The sequence below is a fragment of the Rhinatrema bivittatum genome, chromosome 3 (genome assembly GCF_901001135.1).
Source record: "Rhinatrema bivittatum chromosome 3, aRhiBiv1.1, whole genome shotgun sequence".
Taxonomy (NCBI): domain Eukaryota; kingdom Metazoa; phylum Chordata; class Amphibia; order Gymnophiona; family Rhinatrematidae; genus Rhinatrema; species Rhinatrema bivittatum.
Genome location: NC_042617.1, coordinates 558632852 through 558655151, shown reverse-complemented (window position 1 = coordinate 558655151; position 22300 = coordinate 558632852). Strand labels below are relative to the sequence as shown.

The 22300-nt window shown below is 44.7% G+C and overlaps 1 protein-coding gene across 1 annotated transcript in view; it reads left to right on the top strand.

The window, feature by feature from the left end:
* The first annotated feature begins 233 nt into the window (after nucleotides 1-233).
* Nucleotides 234-22300, top strand: part of ABRACL (ABRA C-terminal like) — a 35940-nt gene continuing 13873 nt past the window's right edge. The window contains exons 1-2 of the mRNA XM_029596462.1: nucleotides 234-346; nucleotides 9416-9486. Of these exons, the coding sequence (XP_029452322.1) occupies nucleotides 9426-9486 (61 nt within the window). The 5' untranslated portion in view covers nucleotides 234-346; nucleotides 9416-9425. The remainder of the gene's footprint in view (nucleotides 347-9415; nucleotides 9487-22300) is intronic.

Here is a 22300-nt window from a genome sequence, read left to right as displayed (position 1 = left end):
TTGTCTCAGACATTCAGAAACAGTCAGGGACGATGGAAACGGAATAACTTAGCCGAAGACAAGTTTCCCCGCGCCGTCTCAGCCCGCAGGCACCTGTCGGGTCAGGCGAAGCGAAGGTGCATGCAGCGCAAGATCTGTAGGCTCCGCCTTCCCCTTTCAGGTCCCGCCTCCCCAACTCAGGCTCCGCCCCTCACAGGCTGCGCTCCCACAGGTGGGCGGGGTAATATCTGGAGTGGTCCGCCCATTTTACCTCCAGCGTGCGCTGCCTTTTCAGCTGCCGGCCTTCCTCGGTCCGATCACTTCCTGGATCTCGTTTTGGTGCCTGGTCTCGGTTAGAAAACGAAAAGTAAGTACAACCGATAATACTTAAACAACCAAATCAACCCAAAATAACTCTCCCCCTAGAGCTTCATCCAGGTCCGCGGCGAGCCTAGTGGGGCCGGTTTCCGGATCGGTAAGACGGAGAGCCCGGCTCCTTCGCTCCGTGCTTCTCCTTTCCACGGATGGGGCTGCGGGCTGCTCCCTCCGTCTCCGATCGCGGGGACAGGGGCTGGTGCACGCCTTGTCCCGTCCTGGCGGGGCGGGCAGTCGGTCGGTCAAGCTAGGGCGGGACTCGCTATAGAAGAGAGATTCGGTGCTTTTCCGTAAATAAAAAAAAAAATATATCCTTCGTGGCCACCTTTCCGTGCCCAGGGCAGCGCACATCACTTTACTGTACCTGGACGCCGTCAGCATGGTTGACGTGGGCACAAAAAAATGTGCCCTACAGGGCTCACTCTGATTTTTTTTCCCCGACGTGTTGATTCTTAATACAAAAGCAAAATTGCATGAAGATGCGCTTATGGAGCTTATGGCCAGGTGTTTTTGGCCCATTTTATGTCTGGGAAGAAAGCCTAGCACATCCGGCTTAAAGTGATGAAAGTGTGTCTGAAGTTTCCAGAGGTGCAGCAGTCTCTCCATTCTGACCTCATGCTGCCTCGAGTTATTTGCCGCTTTCAGTTAAGTTCAGGCACGAGCTGTCGTGCAGCAATAAGTGCGATGACTCAAGAGGCTTGTCATGCCCCACATGTACTGGCCACTCACCACAGTTTCCTCCCTTTCCTGAACTTGCAAACCGCTCTGAGACGAAATTAATTTAGTGCTAAAATGACCTATTACTTAACTGCACATTTTACAGATAAAAGAGAGGCAGAGTCCCATAGCATGCACACTGAGCTTCTTCACACCACTGCAAATTCTTATGCCCTCCTACACTCTCGGGCTGATCCAGTAAATCTGCACGGAAAACAGGCGCTCAGTGTTGAGCGCCTGCTTTCCTATTGCGCGCCCAGGCGCCTCTCCTGGGCGCACGATCGAATATTCAAATGTTAATTGAACGTCCCTTTTCCTAACCTGACTGCCAGCAGTTTATTTTTATTTATTTAGTTTTTAAAAACGTTTTTGTACTTTTTGTATTTTCTGCTTTTCTGTACACTTTTTGGGCTGCTCGGAAATTGCTTGCTCTGGGCAGGCGTTAATTTCTGAGGGTAAAAATGTGCATGCCTGGTGCACATTTTTTTTTAAATGAATCTGGGGAGAATAATATTTTAAAGGTGCAAAGACAAGTCAAATGGTAAGCATTTGCTCTATCAGCATTTCCCAAATCTCATAATGCCTCTGTATCGTACCATGGTGAGAACCCTCCTTGAATACTGTGTACAGTTCTGGTCGCCGCATCTCAAAAAAGATATAGTTGCGATGGAGAAGGTACAGAGAAGGGCAACCAAAATGATAAAGGGGATGGAACAGCTCCCCTATGAGGAAATGTTGAAGAGGTTAGGACTTTTCAGCTTGGAGAAGAGACAGTTGAGGGGGGATATGATAGAGGTGTTTAAAATCATGAGAGGTCTAGAACGGATAAATGTGAATCGGTTATTTACTCTTTTGGATAATAGACTAGGGGGCACTCCATGAAGTTAGCATGTGGCACATTTAAAACTAATCGGAGAAAGTTCTTTTTTACTCAACGCACAATTTAAACTCTGGAATTTGTTGCCAGAGGATGTGGTTGGTGCAGTTAGTATAGCTGTGTTTAAAAAAGGATTGGATAAGTTCTTGGAGGAGAAGTCCATTATCGGCTATTAATCAAGTTTACTTAGGGAGTAGCCACTGCTATTAATTGCATCAGTAGCATGGGATCTTCTTGGTGTTTGGGTAATTGCCAGGTTCTTGTGGCCTGGTTTGGCCTCTGTTGGAAACAGGATGCTGGGCTTGATGGACCCTTGGTCTGACCCAGCATGGCATGTTCTTATGTCAAGTCCAAGGCACACCTAACATTAACAAAAATGTTGTGTGGCACATCAGCCTCCACCAGGCTAGCAGTGGAGAGGACTCATACAGCCAAAAGAAGAGCTAGGGCAGCTCTGAAAGCCCCCCCCCCCCCCCCGGCTCTCTTCCAAATTTACAAACCAAGGGAAAGAGGGGGCAGACACCCATGAACCTATCACGGTGGTCCAGTTCCCGCTATATACAGTACAAATGCAGAAGCCAGTATGACATTGGGCGACAGGACTGAGACAAGGGCAGATCTTGGCACCCCCTTCAGACTGATATTTAGTGCCCCTTACAGATTGGCGCTCCGAGCAGTTGCCTGGCTGGCCCGCCCTTTAATCCAGCCCTGGTGGGCAGCCAGCCCAGGCTGATGCAGTAAGAGGTGTTCAGGTGAAAGCACGGTTTCACCCACCCTAGTATGCTCATTTTGTGAGTGTAAGCCTTGCAGCCGCTGCAGGAAGGTGTTTTTCACTCGCAAACTGTGCATTCAGAAATGTGAGCCCTGCTTAGTGCTCTCCCACGGCAATCCCATGCAAACGAGGGCATTTTGCATTAGTCCACGATGTAGGTACTGGCGCATGAATAACTTTGCTAAGGGTAGAAAAAGGGCTGATTTAGGGCAGGGCCAACATTTTACATGCATAAATCCCAATTTTAAAACCGGTGAACTGTTACCTGTGCATTTTTACTTCAGAATAAAACTCTTCTATAGCCAATAACTGACTGGATGAGGGGTCTGGGTAAACTGGGGTGAGTGCAGGCTGAAGGTCTTGCTGCCCTAGAGAGAGCCCAGCAGTTTGCCCGGTCTAACTGGTAAAATTGTTAATTTTCCTTCACTCGCATGTGTTATAAAATGTGCTCACTTGTGCGTGTAAATGGCAGCAAATCCTAAGGAAAACAGCGCGAGTAACGTTTCCTTGTGTAACTGCTTAAAATTAGGAGCACACGTATGCTCGCTAGACGTGTATTATATAATATGTGCGCACTTGCGCGGACAACATTAAAATCCCAGTGCGTGGGCGCTTGCGCTCACATATGCACGTAGATAGGCACGCGTGCGTTCGCTTTAAAGTTACTATCCCTTGCTAAGAAAAAGCAGAAGCCTTTCTTAACAGTGAGTTGGGAACTGCGCCCCGCAGCAGTGTTGGCTTGAGTTGAGGAAGTGCACTAATGAATTGAAATGAAATCAGCATTGAGAAACTTAACTTTAGTTTTTCCCTGGCTCCTTTCATTTTAAGTTGGACTCCTGTTTACGGCCTGGGTTGCAGGCGGGGTCATCCTGGACGGGAGGCTACAGCCAGTGGTGGGTAAGGGAGAAACGCACAAGGTATCCCGTGGCTGCTTTTCTCCTCTCTTGAGTGAAAGTATGAGTTCGGTCTGTGCTGAGTGCACATTTTTAACTTTTGTATCCACGTATTTTAACTCTGATGTATTAGCTTACTGCATTGGGAGTTAAAAAAAAAAAAAAAAGAAAGTGAACCCGTGCGTTAAGAAACTGTGCGCTGAATTTTAGCTCCCAGTTTTAAAGCACAGGTTGCTGCCTCCACTGGGCTGCTGCATGTGGCTACCAGAGCTCCTCCACTCTTCCTACTTCCAGCACTCAGAATGAGTCTCATCCGGTGCTCAGTGCACCCTCTCCTAGTGTCACTTAGCCCGGGGATAAGACAGGCTGGAAGGACTCAGAGGGGGAAGGTGAGGAGGTGCTGTGTGCATGGTTTGTGCTGCACCAACTGGGGCCCAGATAACCCGTGCCCTGCATGCTGTCCAATAATTACACCTCAGGGCTCCTGCTGTAGCCAGGAAGAGCAGGCAGGCATGATTACGCCTGTTCTCAGAAAAGAGCTGCTGCATGTTTTAAGAGCCACCCCTGGTGTCTCTTGTTGCTGAGAGCTGAGCCCAGGAGCTGGTCTGGATCTGCATATCGAGCAGTGGCAATGTTTCCGTGGCACAGCTGATCACACGAGTTGGGAAACACGGTTATATTCAGCAGGAGGGTGGGGAGAGATTTTTTTTTCCCCCTCAAAACTAAAAGAACAGAGATACAGCATCAGTTGTAAATTATGAATCACAGGAGACTAAAATTCATCGGCATTCGCAGTGCTAAATTGTGGTGCTGTAATTAGAGAGGGAAAAGTTCAAGATCTAAGATTGTCATACCAGTCCTTGAATGGATACAAAAATATTCCCCCAAAGGTTTATGTCCCTTCCCTTCCCCAAACGTTCATTTATCTTCTGATTTACAATGCATGAATTGCATTCATAAGTCCTCTGAGGAGAAGAAAGTAGGAGTCTGTTCCCGTTCTCTGAGAGGTGCCTCCACAGAAAGGGTTTCTAGCTTTTTTTTTTTTATGATAACATTGGTGACGCACACAGATACGGCTGAACTGTCTGAATTCTTTTGATTGTATATAGGGCTGATAGCGATTACAGCACTTTGAGTCCAATTTTACCAAGTTTTTTTTTTTTTTATCTCTATAGACACACAATGGGGAAAAAATCCTTTCTACATCAGGCCTTTTATAAGAAATCAAAGCATAAAGTCTATAGGAAAGTCACACATTTGTGCAGTGAATGTGCCAGTCTGCTGGCACAGGAAACCATCCCGCTCCTGTCTTCTCTTGAGATACCAGGCAGATGGGGTAAACGTATCCCACTGTATCATCCTGTATCATCCTGTTTCTGGGCATGGGATGCTGGCAGTTGGTTAGATTTTTGCGTGGTCGTTCCGGGGTCTGGAGGGCAGTTCGTACTACTGATGTGGCTTCCTCTGACTGAATGGCAGTCATTCAGGATCCAAGCAGGCTGGCATGTGATTGAAACTCTCCCCCAGCATATATTACAGTCCAGAATCACGAACGTTCGTTCATTTCTGTGCTTTCCAAGGCATCTGTTCTGGATTTTTTTTTTTTTTTTTTGTTATCACATCATGTCGGTTCCTCACTGAATAAACCTACCTGTATGATACTGTTGTCAGGTTCAATATGTTTGACTCTGCTCATTGTGGATTGTAGGTGGAGCATCCAGCGTTCCCCCACCTGCAGCAATAACTTCAGTTTCCCCGGAATCAAAATAGCAGCTGCCAGTAGGGCTACAGGGTCTTACTCTTGCAGACCACTCCAGGGGGTTTGTTAATCACTGGTAGATAAAATACAATTTAGCAGTGTTTCTCTTTTTCTATAGAGGTGCTTTTGTTTGCAAACATGCTGAGAAATGGCCAGAAGCATCAGTCTAACCAACTCTGCCGCCCATGTACTGTATGCAGCATATCCCAAGAGAAGAAAGCAACATGAAAATCATTTTCTCGGTGATTTGGGGGGGGTCTGGCTTCTGGATCTTATTCACTTTGCTGTCCTCTGACACCCACCCCCTGCAGTGGAGCCTATCAAGTAGCCACTTTGTTTATTTAGGAAACACTGTATTACTCACTAGATACAAAAGTGATCTCTAATTGAGATAAAACATATAATGTAAGCAGTTACATGATGCAGTAAAATTCAGTAATGATAAACTAAAAAACAGAAATTAAAAATATAGCTGAAAAACAGACATCAAATGAAAGCTTGCACAAAGAGAATTGCCTTTACTGCTTTCCTAAAATCCAAATAATTCAAAATAGTATGGACATCAGGAAGCAATTGATTTCCATTAAAAAAAAAAAAGGGCATACACTGCCTTATCGAAATGTTTCCTCTTCAAGGGGCTTTTCAGCAAAGCAGAATCCAGCTAGCTGTCTGGAAGGGAACGTAACTTGGCTTGATGCTTGCCAAACCCTGAGTCATGACAAATAGTTTCAAATGCAGTGTGTTAAACATTTCATTTAGGGGTGTATCCTGTCCTCTGGGAACCTTATCAAGTCAGCAAGGTTGAGATGGCTGTGCAGAGCAAACACTTTCGCAGATGCTGCTAATTCCTGGAGGAGGGCTGGGTACAGGGACGGTAACTTTCAAACCGGTGTGCGGGCTCTGGCTCGCACCCAGGCACGCAGCTATTTTATAACTTGCACGTACATATGCGCGTACGTTATAAAATAGCCTGGCTGTGTGCACACGTGCGTCGCATTTTAAGTGGGAGTACGCGCATGCGCGGAAATGCCGCTGCTTCCACATAAATCGGGGATTTTAAAAGGGGGCGTGCGCCAATGATATTCCCAGTTTTACCAGTTTGTCCCCCAATTAAGAGAGAGGTCCTTCAAACTCCGTAGTTTAATATCCTTCATCCCTCCCCACCCTTAAAATCCCACAGATCTGCCTATTTTTCTTTATTTTTTAATTAATTCACATCATCCATAGCAGAAGTTAAATTACGCAGCAGGGGGCCCCTTGCGCGCGCTGGATCACGTATTTATTTGCACATCTGTGGTCATGCCCTGCCCAGACCATTCCCACATCCTGCCCCCTTTTGAAAACTTTCTAGATGTGTGTGTGCTGCGGGAGATAGGCGCGTATTTCGTCGGCTTTTAAAATCCGCTCGGCGCACGTGACCCCGTCTTATTCAGGCATCGCCTGATTAATGCATATGTCAGGCCTTTAAAATTCACCTTCTAGACTTCATGTTAAAAAATAAAATATCCTGTACTTGGTTGCTCTTTGCTGAAAATCTCAGTGATGAGCTCAGTGGGTCGCCAACATGTTCTTTTTAACTGCACTGTATTCAGTTCTGAAGCTCACACCTTTTTGTAAGGACGCTGCGGGAATGGAAGCAGTTCGGAGAAGGACTACGAAAATGACACAGGAAGTGCAACAGAGAGCCTGCAAAGAAAGGCTTGATACCAAAATGTACTGACTGGAGAAAAGAAGGGGAATGTGATAGAAACATTCTCATATTTAGCAGGAAGATGCAAAAGAAATTCAGGGAAAAGGAGTTAGGGGTAGGATGTAAAGTTGGCGGTGGAAGGCTTGGGAAAATAGGAGGAAAGGCTTCTATACTGAGGATGTTAGATGTGAGGAGGAAGCAGGAATTACACAATAAGCAGCCAAATGTCCAATCTGTATTAGTTTATTGTGTAGAGACAAATATGTGCAAATGAGCCCGACTCTAGCTGAGTTACGCCCTCCTTCAATAGGGCTGCATCAGGGGTATTTGCAAACAAATTGAAAACATTGAGCAATGTTTTCAATTTGTTTCCGAAAGAGACCAAACTGATTGCACACAATTCAGGATTTGAAGTATTAAGTTCGGTATCGTTCACAGTTTATGTACATAAATTGATGAAGATATAGAATCCATATATGCAAATACCCCTGATGCAGCCCTATTGAAGGACGGCATAACTCAGCTAGAGTCGGGCTCATTTGCACATATTTGTCTCTACACAATAAACTAATACAGATTGGACATTTGGCTGCTTATTGTGTATTCCTTCTCCCACGGCTTTATTAAGCAGCCTTCTTTGCTGTTTTGTTAGATGTGAGGAGGAGCCTACATCAGAGGGTGGGGAAATCAAGACCCCTCTACAAAACCTGAGCACAGCTGGGTCAGACCCAGGGGCAGTGGTAAGAAGAGTGGGAGGGAGGGGTTGGATGCTGATTTTTTTTTTAAGTATGGAAAGTTATATGCTCCTCTCCCTGGGACCAAAGAAGAGAGATGGCAGCACTAAATTCAGTAAGCAATATCCTGTAGGTGGTCAGGCTTGTACAACTGGCCGTTGGGACATATCCTTCGCATGGTGGGAGATGATAAGGAAGGGTGAAGACCAGAGCTAGCAGTGTAAGCAGCTCAGCTTGTACAGCTGACAGCTGGGTGATTATGCTTAGCTAGAGAAGTGCAGGCAGGAACAACTGCTCGACTAGTCGGGCCAATGGGTCCTCACCTGCTGTGCAGGTTTTGACCATTCAGATCCCCTCCTGTCCTCGCTACGCCGCGTCCCCTGGATTAGGCTCAGAGCCATGACTGAGCTGGGCAGCGTAGATGGAAAAAGTCGGGGCTTTGGTGCTGTGTAATCGAGAGCATAAAGATTTTCTTTGCTGTCTACAAATTAGGATTTTATTATTCATGCGCCTGTAGAAATGTGGATAACACAGACTTTTCCCATATTTTCACTACTTAATAGTTAAGTGAACTCTTGTAGGAACGAGTTGGGTGCCCTTTCATGAAACTATGTGGATGAATAGGAGACAGGAAATCTGAATTCCCCGCCCCCCCCACAAGCCATTTTCTCAGTTCCCAATTTATAAAATGAAAAACCGCATTTTTTTTTCTTTTTGTAAAGCAGAACCAGCTTAGAAAAAAAAGGACCCTTGCAGTTCTCCTTCCTTGCTTTAGTGATGGTTGTAGTCCAGTTTTCTACACATAGGGATCTTGCTGCATTAAGAGAGGAAAGCATTGCTTACACAAGGGTTTCGAGCTCAGAAAAGTTTTGATGTGCTCTACAAGTTAAGCAAACAGTCAGTGATGGCAATGAATGGGTTGTCATTCCTTTGCGAGCTCAATGAATCACAGACCCATGTTCTTATTTTATTTTGTTTTCCTGTGAAGCTGCATTAATCACCCACAAAAAGTGAAATAGAATGACATCACTGGCAAAGAATTATATTTCGAAGTATGAGGCAGTGTCAAGGAGTAGGAACATTTAAAAGTCTTACAATATTAAAAAAGCCAGTATAAAACTCTTAAAACTTGCCCTGTGAGAAAGCTCTAATATAATCTTTTGCTGTGCTGTATTTTGTAGTATGGTTTGTATTGCTTATTTGTGATTTATGAATGTTCTTATGTAATCTGCACTGAACAATTAATTGGAAATCTGCTGAATTTAAAATCTGTTAATAAATAAAGCGGTTTCTGGAAGTAGGAAAGCCTGAACGTGGTGGAGGTGCCCAGTCATGGAGCACACTTATGTGTGCTTTTATTTTCTTAATGTGTTTACTTACACAAAACACAGCCAGCAGTTTTCTGGTAATCAACAGGCCCGATGTCCTGAAGCAGCTTCTCGCTGACGTGGCCATTCACGACGTTCATTCATTTCCTGAGACTTTTTTCAGTTGTTCCATACATTGTTCTTTCAGGTGCTGTAATGTGTTGCTTAAAGTAATATTATGCTGACACTGTAACATTTTATTTGCAGTTATGAAAGATTTTGATTATAAGCTCTTATAAATCTGAATTTTAGGCCTCAAAAAATGAATGTTGACCATGAAGTTAATCTCTTAGTTGAGGAGATTCGTCGGCTTGGCACAAGAGGTAAGTGGCCTATTGCAGGCACTCTGAATTAAGGGGTAACACTAACAGCTCTGTTTGCTGTGCTTTGCATTATTATGCATTATCAATATAGAATGCTTGGCTTCTTATTCTGATTGATGGATGCTGAACATTCTGTGTACTTTTATAGTCCTTTATATCTTGCTAGTGAGGATCTATGAGCTAAAAGAATGTTCATCATGTGAGGTCCAAAAGAGTTTTTAAAGCAGAATTTTCAAGGGGCAATCGCACAGCTGATGATGTGGCAGTTTGCTTTTCCGCAGTTCTGTACAGTGGCTGTGCGGTGGTGCCGTGGTTCAGCTCTGGAGCTCAGCTTCTTCTGTTCGGACAGGCAGGGGTTGAAGATGCTGCAGAGGCAGTGTTCACAGCTCCTAAGGGGTAGGAAGAGGCAGTCCCAACCGTCCTTCATCAGCGGCACATTCTGGTCATGTGCAGGGTGTGTACCAGGTGCATTCTTCTGCTTGAGTTGGGCCGCGGCACTAATGAGATGAGAGGCTTTTCTCAGACCCCCTCGCTCACTGACAACCTGCCGCCACTGTGCTCTTCTGGCAGCTAACCCCCTCATTTATCAAAATGCGTTGAGGTCTTATCGCATGCGAAAAGCCCCGTTAACGCATGCGAAAATGCCTTTAACACATGTGATAGCGCCATATCGTATGGTGCGATGCAAATCCGAAAAAGAGGAGGAGTTAGGGCTGGGCGAAGCCCTATTGCACGGATTTTAGCTACAATGTTTTCAGGAGTGTTAAGCTGTGCCATAGCTCGCGGTACGGCTGATCACCTGTTGCGATCTGTTTCGCAGATGCCGGTTTTGGTAGTTTGAACTTCCCAGAGCATCTACCTAGCTATCAGTGATCTCAGGGGGGGGGAGGGGGAGAGAGAGTGCCTAGCCTTAATGCCATCACCCTAGATATATATTTATATCTCTATGGGAGGCCTACCTAGTAACTTGAGGTGAGGTTTAGGTATTAGTGTAGGGGGTTAGGGGCCACTTTGACATTCAAAGTGAGACGTACGACTAGAACAGTGCTCTCTTGTGAACATTTGATGACCCTCGGAGTGAGGAAACTTGCCCAAAGATGAGATTTGTGCAGTGTTCTCTCAACCTAGCTTGATGGACTCTCTACCTGGGTAACATCAATTTGCGGTAACTTAGCTCTTCACATAGGTATTAGTGCAAATTGCGATAAATTCCCTAATACCATAAAACACCCCCCCTTTTCCCATCGCATGCGATATTTACCACATTTTGATAAATCCAGGCCTAAGTTTGTTTATTAAAATTTTTAATTGCTTTGTGGTGTTTGGTTGGTTATAGTTCTGCTTAGTTCAATGTAAACCGAGTTGATTTGATTTGTATCAAGAAAGTCGGTATATAAAAGCCTTAAATAAATAAAATAAAAATAAGCGATTTTACATAATAGTTACAAGTAACAAAATAACAGATTACATATATAAAACAATCTAAAATCACAAACAAACATTCTTAATCAGCCTAAAATAAGACAAATTACTTGCCAAATCAAGAAGGCCTGTAGGACTGTTGACTTGACCCTAATTATTCCTCGCAGCTATGTAACATGAAAGGAACCTGATTGCGCCAGAGTCGCTATTGAATATATACGGGCACCTCTTAATTAATTGCTTGCTTCAGCAGGAATGTCTTTAAAGTTATATTAAATTTCTTGGGACATTCTTCAAGTCTTAGAGATGCGGATATAGAATTACATAAATTAGGTGTAGCTACGGAAAAGACAGTCTAGTGTAGATGATAGTCTGGCTGTTTAAATTGAGGGAACCTTGAGCAGGCCTCTTTCTTGAGATCTGAGACTCCTTGTTGGTTGATAAATACGAAGCAATGAATTAGCCCAAGGAAAAGAAGAGCTACTTAATAGTTTGAGTCATAAATAATAATATTTTTGAGTGAGTTCTGTAACGCGAAGCCACTGGAATTGTATTAAAGTAAGGGTAATATGATCATAGCATTTACCGTATTTTTCGCTCCATAAGACGCACCTGACCATAAGACGCACCTAGGATTCAGAGGGGGAAAATTTAAAAAAAAAAAAAATTGTGCTAAACCGGCTCTGCGTCTGGGCGTCTTATGGAGCAAATTAGGGGAGTGCATAGGTTTTTTTTTTCTCCCCATTTTGTTTTCGGGTCTGGGGAGGGCCATTTCGGTCCACTCCCCAGATCAGAAAATTTTTCTTTCTGTGGGAACCCCCAAAACCCCCCCATCCCAACCCTTTAAATTAACAACCTCCACCCCCCTGACCCCCCCAAGACCTGCCGAATTAATTTCCTGCAACCCCCCACCCTCCTGACCCCCCCAAGACCTGCCAAACGTCCCTGGTGGTCCAGCGGGGGTCCAGGAGCGGTCCGGGAACGATCTCCTGGGCGTGAGCCGTCGGCTGCCAGTAAACAAAATGGCGCCGACGGCCCTATGCCCTCACTATGTCACTGAGACCGACCAATAGCAGTGGTCGGTTTCAGTGACATAGTGAGGGCATAGGGCCGTCGGCGCCATTTTGTTTACTGGCAGCCGATGGCCCGCGCCCAGGAGATCATTCCCGGACCCCCGCTGGACCACCAGGGACGTTTGGCAGGTCTTGGGGGCGTCAGGAGGGTGGGGGGTTGCAGGAAATTAATTTCAGGTCTTGGGGGAGTCGGGGGGGGGGGGTGTTTGTTAGATTTTTGTTTGGTTTTTTTTTTATATTCGCTCCATAAGACGCACATACATTTTCCCCCCACCTTTGGGGGAAAAAAAGTGCGTCTTATGGAGCGAAAAATACGGTAACTCCACTAATTAGACATGTAGTTGAATTGAGAAGAAGCTGACATAGCTGCAGAGTTGATTCAAGGAGTCCAAGGTATATGGCATCGCAAAAATCGATAGTGGGAAGTTGATGCCTGAACCACCAACTTAAAATCACTTGGTTCACGCAGATTTTTTAGGCCAGGAAGTAACCTCAGTTTGAAAAAAACATTAATTACAGACTTTAACATGTTCATGGAATGATAAATTTGAATCCAACCATACACCAAGGCTTTTAACATGAGGTGCCATAGTAAACTGAATATTATTCAAGACTAGACTAGCGGGAATAATGACACTGTTAGAACGTGTAATAACCAAAAAGTCCATCTACAAAAGCTCCCATTGGTATAGGGAGGAGCTGGGCCCAGTCTAGCTCCCATCTCCTGCTGCTGGCCCAAACTACAGATCCATCTTTAGGCATGTATGGTGTGACACCCTTGGAGCCCCTGTAGATGTGGGGCTTGTGCAGTCACACCTTTCATACCTGCCTAAAGACTGTTGCCACCTGGCTCCAGATACACCTGACAGAGTTGATCTAGTCTTGGATGTACCTCATTGCAAGTAGAAACTTGTAATTTGATTTCATATAATACCGATCGTTACAATATCAAAGTGGGTTGCAATTCAATCAAATACAGTTCATAGAACAATCATAATTAATACATAATAAATAATCCTGCCAAGTAGTAAAAACTGTCGTAACAGACTAAAACCTTACAAGTAAATTTTCAAAGGGCTACAGGCCTAAATTTCGGGGTTTATGCGCCTGGCTGGGCCTTGCGTGCATTGCACACATTTTACAACAGGCCCGGCCATGCACGTAATCCCCGGTATGCGACAAAGTGCCAGGCAGGATGGGGAGTAGGCTAGGACAGACCCATTAGCTGCTGTTCCGGGGAAGCGGACGCTGGCAGCTGGCCAGCGCGCAGAGTCTACTGCTGCTCCTTTGGAGCAGCAAGGTAAAAAAACTCCACAAAATTATTATAGCTAGGAAAGGGTTAGGGGTTGGGGAAGAGAAGGGAAAAGGGTAGAAAGATTAGGTAGGGGTATAGGGAAGTTCCCTCCCAGTCTGCTCCTTAATTGGAGCAGACTGGGAGGGAACCGGGGAAGCCCTACTCGCGTCACCATGCGTTGTCTTTTTAAAATTTCCCCACCCCTGCGCATGGAGGACTCCGCACGTGCGCTCACGGATGTTAAAATCCACCGCGCACATGGATATCGTATTTTATAACGCGCGCACGTGGATGCATGCACGTTTTTGTTTTTTTTTAATGTTCATAATTCCACTAATTAAAATTTAAAACAACCATGATTTTAATTTCTTTCTGAACTGAAGATATTTTAATTCATCGTGGAGTTCCTGAGGAGAGAATTCCAAATCTTTGGAGCACAGCAGCTAAATGCTGGCCAATGAGTAGATTGAAGCCGTGCCGCAGTAATTGAGGGGATTTCAAACAAACCGGGTCATTCATCAGAATGCGCTATGGCATTAACACTTCTTTCCTGGCGTTAGGCTGTGCGATATGCCCGCAATGGCCATAACGCAATTTGTGATAAATTTTTGGAATTGCATTTTGGCCATTTCTGAGCTTGGGGAGGAGAAAGAGAGGGAGAAGAGTGGAGTAGAGAGAGAGAGAGTGAGCCTCTGGGGAGGGCCTCACTGTGTGCACCTATTTATATTTCTGTAGGAGGGCCATCTAATTAGGTCAAGGTGAGGTATTAGAGGTGGTTTAGGAGCCAGTTTCACATGTAGAGTGAGACATACAAACAGCCAGTACACCTTGGTGAAGATTTGACATCATTTGAAGTGAGGAAAGTCTCACAAAGATGAAATTTTGTACTATGTTATCTCACCCTAGCTTGATGGTACCCTGTTATAGAGTCTCTCTCTCGAATGAATTTTTTTGCAGACAATTATTAAGATTAGTAAGAGAGTTTGCCCAATCATCTCCCACATGCATTAGTGCTGATTGTCATCTCTGTAATATTTCTAGGCTGCCTATGCTGAAGCTCTAGGCAGCGAACAACATCACATACATTATAGATAAATAACCAGGGGTGGATTGCAGGAAACTAAAATCACCACACCTGTGCAGACAAAAACTGAGCTGGAAACCGCAACAAGCCAGGCACTATATATGAAAAGCAAAAACATTACCATTCCTCCTAAAACATTAAACAATAAAACTAAGAAATATAAAATACAATATTAATCCCATACTAAAATAATGAACACACATTTCAAAACAGCTGACAAACAGAAGATCCAGTAATTAAAAACTTTTTTTCTAAATTTATTTATTTATTTAAATTCTTTTAATATACCGATGCTCAAGACAAGGTCTTATCGTACCGGTTTACAGTAAACTGGGGGGAAACAGTTAACAATGAAAGCAAAAAAGTTACATTATAACAGGGAAAGTGGAACTGGGCTGTTAGAAAAAGAAGGATAGGTTAAACAATTTCTAACTGGAGAGAGGGGCAAATAAGCAGGAGAGAGTGCCTACAAGGTAGGAATTATATACAAATTTACATTGTGTATACGATTAAGCAATTTTTTAATTATTATTATTATTTTATTTTTATCAGAGTGCAATAAGGCGAAAAGCAGTTCCTTTGAGTTGCGGAACTCAAAATTTAGTGTTTTGAAATATTTTTTTGGTGTTTGGAAGACACATCAAATAACATCCAGTAATAAAAAATAAGGATAAATAAATCTTGTGCTTTCCATAGTTGGGAATGTTTGTTTGATTTCCAGTCATCCTAAGATTGTCATACATTAGCGAGAGAGAGTGGATGCAAAAACTCTCTATCCTCCCTGCCACCCGCGCACACGCTAACAGAAGCAATCGCCTTTTCTCACACACACATATACAGAAGCACCCTCCCTTTCTCACATACACCCTCCCCCTCTCACATACGCACCACACACACCGGACCCCAGCTGAGCAGCTCATCTTCAGCCCCGCCGGCCTGGTCCTCCGACTGCGGCCAGCGGCTCCAATCTTCGGTTTCATCTGTCTGGTCTCTGGCAGTGGCCAGTGGCTCCAGTCTTTGGCCCCACCGGCCTGGTCTCCGGCAGTGGCAGCCAGCGGTTCAGTCTGTTATGGACTGATGTTGGTCATAGTGGCTCCACAGGCAAGGGGCCGGTGCAACAAAGAGCCCCAATACCTAACTAAAAAAACCCAATACAAAGCCAGTTCTGTAGATCAAATAATACAGACAATCATAAACTGCCACTGCAAAAATGCCTGCATAACCAAATGAGGTTTTAGCATGACCGTAAAGCTTCTAGTGCAAGTCGTGAGACGCAACTCTTGAGGAAGAGGCTTCCATAACATTGGAGCTGCCATGGAATGTGCGGTTTCCCTTGTCTCTGCAAACTGGGCATAAGGAGTAGTAGGAGCTTCTAAAGGCAATCTCAAATTTCTCAAGTTTTAGCTGCAAGGGGTGCCAAATAAAGATTAAATAAGCTTGAGGAAAGGATTGATCCCTGAGGTACCTCATAAGATAGCAGATGATCTTTAGAACTTTGCCCCGCCCAATAGATCCAGTTCCCTATTGCATTCCGTAAGAAAAGTAAGACTGCAAGTCCCTGCAAGCAATGGGGGGTTAACCCAGGACGCGATCAACCCTGTTGGGCGAATCTGAAGATGGCCCTGGTGTACACACACCAGATCCCAGGAGCAGTCGCAGTTGGTGGCCTCTGGCAAGGACTGTCTCTGTATTGGCCAGACTGCATTGGAAGGGATTGAAAACAGAGGAATAAACTTCAGGTAGTTGCAAATAAAGGCTTGTGACACTGTCTCTCCTGAGAGGCTTCTAAGAAAACTAAAAAGTCATGGGATAGGAAGTGATGTCCTTTTGTGGATTACACACTGGTTAAAAGACAGGAAACAGAGGGTAGGATTAAAATGGTCAATTTTCTCAGTGGAAAAGGGTAAACAGTGGAGTGCCTCAGGGATCTGTACTTGGACCGGTGCTTTTCAATATATTTATAAATGATCTGGAAAGGAATACGACGAGTGAGGTTATCAAATTTGCGGATGATACAAAATTATTCAGAGGAGTTAAATCACAAGCGGATTGTGATACATTACAGGAGGACCTTGCAAGACTGGAAGATTGGGCATCCAAATGGCAGATGAAATTTAATGTGGACAAGTGCATGGTGTTGCATATAGGGAAAAATAACTCTTGTTGTAGTTAGGTTCCATATTAGGAGCTACCATCCAGGAAAAAGATCTAGGCGTTTGAAATCATCGGCTCAGTGTGCTGCAGCAGTCAAAAAAGCAAACAGAATGTCAGGAATTATTAGGAAGGGAATGGTTAATAAAATGGAAAATGTCATAATGCCTCTGTATCGCTCCATGGTGAGACTGCACCTTGAATTCTGTGTACAATTCTGGTTGCCGCATCTCAAAAAAGATATAGTTGTGATGGAGAAGGTACAGAGAAGGGCAACCAAAATGATAAAGGGGATGGACCAGCTCCCCTATGAGGAAAGGCTGAATTAATGTTCTTAATGACATTAATTCTTACCCAAGTTTTAATATAAAACAAGAGGTTAGAGATCTGGGATGCATCCTAGACACTGAATTAAATATGAAATCCTTTATTAAGACTACCGTAAAAGATGGCTTTTACAAATTACAAATTTTGAAAAAACTAAAGCCATATTTACATGCGAATGATTTTCACACAGTGCTACAGGCACTGTTATTGCCTAAATTGGATTACTGTAACACTATGTTGTTGGGTCTCCCATCAGTAACGATTCGACCTTTACAGTTGTTACAGAACGCGGCAGCACGGTTACTTACCAACAAAAGAAAGTACGACCATATTACACCAGTTCTGATGGAATTACATTGGTTACCAGTCCAATCTCGCATCTTATATAAAAGCTTGACATTAATTCAAAAATCTATATATGGTAATAATTGTGAATGGCTGAATGCATCATTGCATATACATACCCCACAAAGAAATTTAAGGTCGTCAGGAAAGGCCGTACTATCAGTCCCATCGCCTAAATTAGCACATCTTACGTCAGTCAGAGAAAGAGCCCTTTCTCTGGCGGGACCAGGCCATTGGAACGCCCTCCCACTAGATATAAGGCAGGAATCAAATGTTGGCACTTTTAAAAAAGCTCTGAAGACCTGGTTGTTTGAACAGGCTTATACACAAGCAGGTTAAACGTACAATCTTATCTTTCCTTTTAACTTCTTCTGAATTTTAATTAGTTGTAGATATTAGAATTTTTTTTTTTCTGTAAAATGTTTATTAATCTTGAAATTTGAAATGGATATTTAATTTTATGGATTTGAATTGTATTTTAATAATGTTTTATTTTATTTACTTACAACTTGTATTTTATAAGGTTTATTTTAATAACGTGTTACATTGTATAGAACAGTGGTTCTCAACCTTTTTTCGGCCGGGACACACCTGACAGATGGTTCTCACATGCATGACACACTGAACATGTGACCATCACGGGACAAAATGTAAATATACATTCTGCATCCTCAGGAACCACGTCGACCCCCAAAAATGGGTACAGAGCAGAACTAGGGCATTACCCGTACAGCTCACCATACAAAAAAAAGATATTCTGGATCTGATGACATCTCAGTAAAAGCAAAGCAAACTCTCTTTACTGGCAAGCACAATACCCCTCCTTATGAAAAGACAGTAATTAACCAGGCCCTAAACACTAATACACCTCCTATTGGGAAAACAGAGCAAGCCAAGCTGCTATAGATACCCACTTAGAAATAATTGTAAAACTATACTAATAAATGTTACAAAACAGCTGATGAACAGAATAATATCCAACAATTAAAAACTCATAAAAATTATTAAAAATTGTCTAAATATCAAAATATTTCAAAACAGCAGACACATCACATAACACCCAATAATTAAAATGGCAATCAATCAAGAAAAATAAACTTAAAAAGCTGCCTTTACTTACCCTCTCCAGCAACTCTCCTACTCCTTTCCCTTGCAGACCAATAGCACTCACCAGAAGCAGCAGTGGCTGCTAAAGCTATGTCCTCACAGTCCTCTTCCTTAAGGCCCACAACCAGTCACAACCAGTCTCTGTCTCACACAGACCAGTAACTTCCCTAACTAGTATCTCTTCCTCACACTCACACCAGTCACCTCCCTGACCAGTCTCTGTCTCTCACACACACACACCAGTCACCTCCCTGACCAGTCTCTCTCAATCACACACATGCTGTCACTTACATACAATCTCACACATACTCTGTCACTTACAACCACACACACTGCCACTTATACACCCATTGTACCACACACACAAGCTCTCACTCATGCACCCAAGCACCCATTCTACCACACACACACTGCCACTCATGCACCCATTGTACCGCACACACACAAGCTCTCACTCATGCACCCAGGCACCCATTCTACCACACACACACACTACCACTCATGCAACCAGGCATGCATTCTAACACACACACACACAAAGCTGCCACTCACGCACCCAGGCATGCATTCCAACACACACACACACAAAGCTGCCACTCACCACCCAGGCACCCATTCTACCACAGGCACACAAGCTCTCACTCATGCAATCAGGCATGCATTCTAACACACAAAGCTGCCACTCACGCACCCAGGCATGCATTCTAACACACACACACACAAAGCTCCCACTCATGCACCCATTCTACCACAGGCACACAAGCTCTCACTCATGCACCCAGGCACCCATTCTACCACAGGCACACAAGCTCTCACTCATGCACCCAGGCACCCATTCTACCACAGGCACACAAGCTCTCACTCATGCACCCAGGCACCCATTCTAACACACACACACACAAGCTCTTACTCATGCACCCAGGCACCCATTCTACCACACACACACAAGCTCTCACTCATGCACCCATTCTACAACAGGCACACAAGCTGTCACTCATGCACCCAGGCACCCATTCTACCACACACACGCACACAAGCTCTCACTCATGCACCCAGGCACCCATTCTACCACAAGCTCACATGGAGCCTCTTCTCATTGGCCTCCACTTCTCAGCCACCTCTGGCCTGACCTCCCGCGGTACGCAACGTCTCTCCAGCCACCTCCCGCAGTGTGCAGGGTCTCTCTGCTCTTCAGCCGCCGGCAGCAGCGCACAGCGTCTCTTCGTTCTTCGGCCCCGCCGCCGGCAACGTGCAGGTCTCTGCGCTGTTCAGCCACCGGCAGCGGCGCGCAGCATCTCTTTGTTCTTCGGCCCCGCCGCTGGTGACGCACAGGTCTCTCTGCTCTTCAGCTGCCGGTGGCGCACAGGTCTTTTCGTTCTTCGGCCCCGCTGGCGTTGGAGCGCAGCGTCTCTTCGTTCTTCGGCCCCGCTGACGTCGGCGCGCAGCGTCTCTTCGTTCTTCGGCCCCGCTGACGTCGGCGCGCAGCGTCTCTTCGTTCTTCGGCCCCGCTGACGTCGGCGCGCAGCGTCTCTTCGTTCTTCGGCCCCGCTGACGTCGGCGCGCAGCGTCTCTTCGTTCTTCGGCCCCGCTGACGTCGGCGCGCAGCGTCTCTTCGTTCTTCGGCCCCGCTGACGTTGGCGCGCAGGTCTCTTCGTTCTTCGGCCCCGCTGACGTCGGCGCGCAGGTCTTTTCGTTCTTCGGCCCCGCTGGCGTTGGCGTGCAGCGTCTCTTCATTCTTCGGCCCCGCTCCTAGGGAGAAGGGAAGCACAAGCGGGGCAGTGGAACACCGGGAGCCGCGACACACCTGCCAGAGCTTGGCGACACACCGGTTGAGAACCACTGGTATAGAAGGTGACAATTATGGCATCAACCGTTTTTATGGGATAGTTTTAAGTCTGTATGATTTTTGGTTTTTAAGAAGTATGTAAACCGGCTTGATGTAATTTACGAAAGTTCGGTATACAAAAAGGTTAAATAAATAAATAAGAAGTTGGGGTTGTTCAGCTTGGAGACAAGACGGCTGAGGGGGGATATGATAGAGGTCTTTAAGATCATGAAAGGTCTTGAACGAGTAGATGTGAATCAGTTATTTACCCTTTCAGGTAATAGAAGGACCGGGGGCATTCCATGAAGTTAGCAAGTAGCACATTTAAGACTAATTGGAGAAAATTCTTTTTCACTCAACGCACAATTAAGCTCTGGAATTTGTTGCCAGAGGATGTGGTTAGTGCAGTTAGTGTAGCTGGGTTAAAAAAAAGGTTTGGATACGTTCTTGTAGGAGGAGTCCATTAGCTGCTATTAATTAAGTTGACTTAGAAAATAGCCACTGCTATTACTAGCAATGGTAACATGGAATAGACTTAGTTTTTGGGTACTTGCCAGGTTCTTATGGCCTGGTTTGGCCTCTGTTGGAAACAGGATGCTGGGCTTGATGGACCCTTGGTCTGACCCAGCATGGCAGTTTCTTATGTTCTTAACTGGTGTTGGGCTACACACCTAAAAGAGCTGAGGAAAGCTTCCAAGACTAATAATAAATAAATGAAATTTCAGTAAGCAATGATGTCATCAATATGGGACAGTTTGCTCCTTTTTAAGAGGACACTTTTCAGAAGTATTTAAAATCGCTTGGCTGAAAATTGCCACCCTCAAGGAAGTCTAGTGCACGTACATGTAGCTGTGAAGAAGAGAGGCATTTCTTTAGGCATATTTAGGTAGGGAGAGGAACCCAGTACGTGTACATTCAGTTTCCAAAAGTATGCATTCTAGTTCTTCCCCCCCCCCCCCCCCCCCCTTCTCCCTGCCATCACCACCGTCCTCTGCGAATTTTCAAAGGGAGACCAGGTGAGTAGTTTCTCCTTGCCAGATAGTGTAAGGTACGTGTGTTAAAGGCACCTGCAGGGTTTGCGTCTGCTCAGGCTGCTTGAAAATTGGGCCCTAAGAGACTTCACTTATTTGGGAAAAATGAAAATGGGATTTTCTAATTGTCTATCAGGGTGTACAGCTATAAATACATGGTGGGGGAGAGAGATTTAAATTAAAATAATTTGTTTAGTTCAAGTTTAATTTAGAATTCCATGTTTAAATAGTAACAGTGACTTCCTGGGCTAGGTATTCTTGGAAAAAGTGTGCATTTTTTTAGCATGCAGGTTAATCATTAGATTTATTCCTGAAGTAGTCACCTAATGTTAGAAATTGTGCATGTGTGTTATGAAAATCCCAGAAACCCTTCTAAAATAAGTACATAGGCCCCTGCATGGTTATTAAGTTAAAAGTTGTTACCTCCCCATCCTCCGAATAACAAAAATAAAATGAAGCCTTGCTGCCATTCCCCAGTCTTTCCTTCCAAGTGCCTGATTGGATAAAAAGAGAGCCTCCATCTGATTCCCCCCATCTGATTGGAAAAGGAAGTTTCTCAACCCCTGATTCCCAGTTCCACCTTCCAGAACCCCCTAAGAGTTCCCAGTGCCGGCAGGAAGGCAGAGTCTGATCTTCTACTGCCTTGTTATCCTGCATTGCTCTGGCGCCTCCTACCGCTATCTTGAACTTTGAATTGCTGTTGGGCAGCACCAGAGCAACGCTGGATGCCAGATCAGTAGGTGGTAAGGCTGCGTTCTCCTGCCTGATCAGCATTAGGATTTTTCAGGGGGGGTCTAGGGAGAGGAGATCAAAGGGTGGGGTGTTCGATTTTTATTGATTTGGGTGGGAGGGTCAGAGACATGTTTTATTGAATAAGGTGGGTTCTTTTATGCATGTAGATGAGGAGATGGCCTTTTTCTCCTCTGTCACTGTGCCAGCAGTTTACTACAGTTTAAAGTGCATGCATGCTACTGCTCTGAGGTATTTTGTACATAGCGTGTAAATGACTAATGAGGTCATTAGCATGCATTGTACCTGTTTAGCATATCCTGGTACCTTAACATTTAAGGCTCCAGCATATTAGTTTTTTAGCCTCAGTTCTATACAAATAGAGGCTAATGAGATTGTGTGCAATGTCTGTGTGAGTTGCAGTTT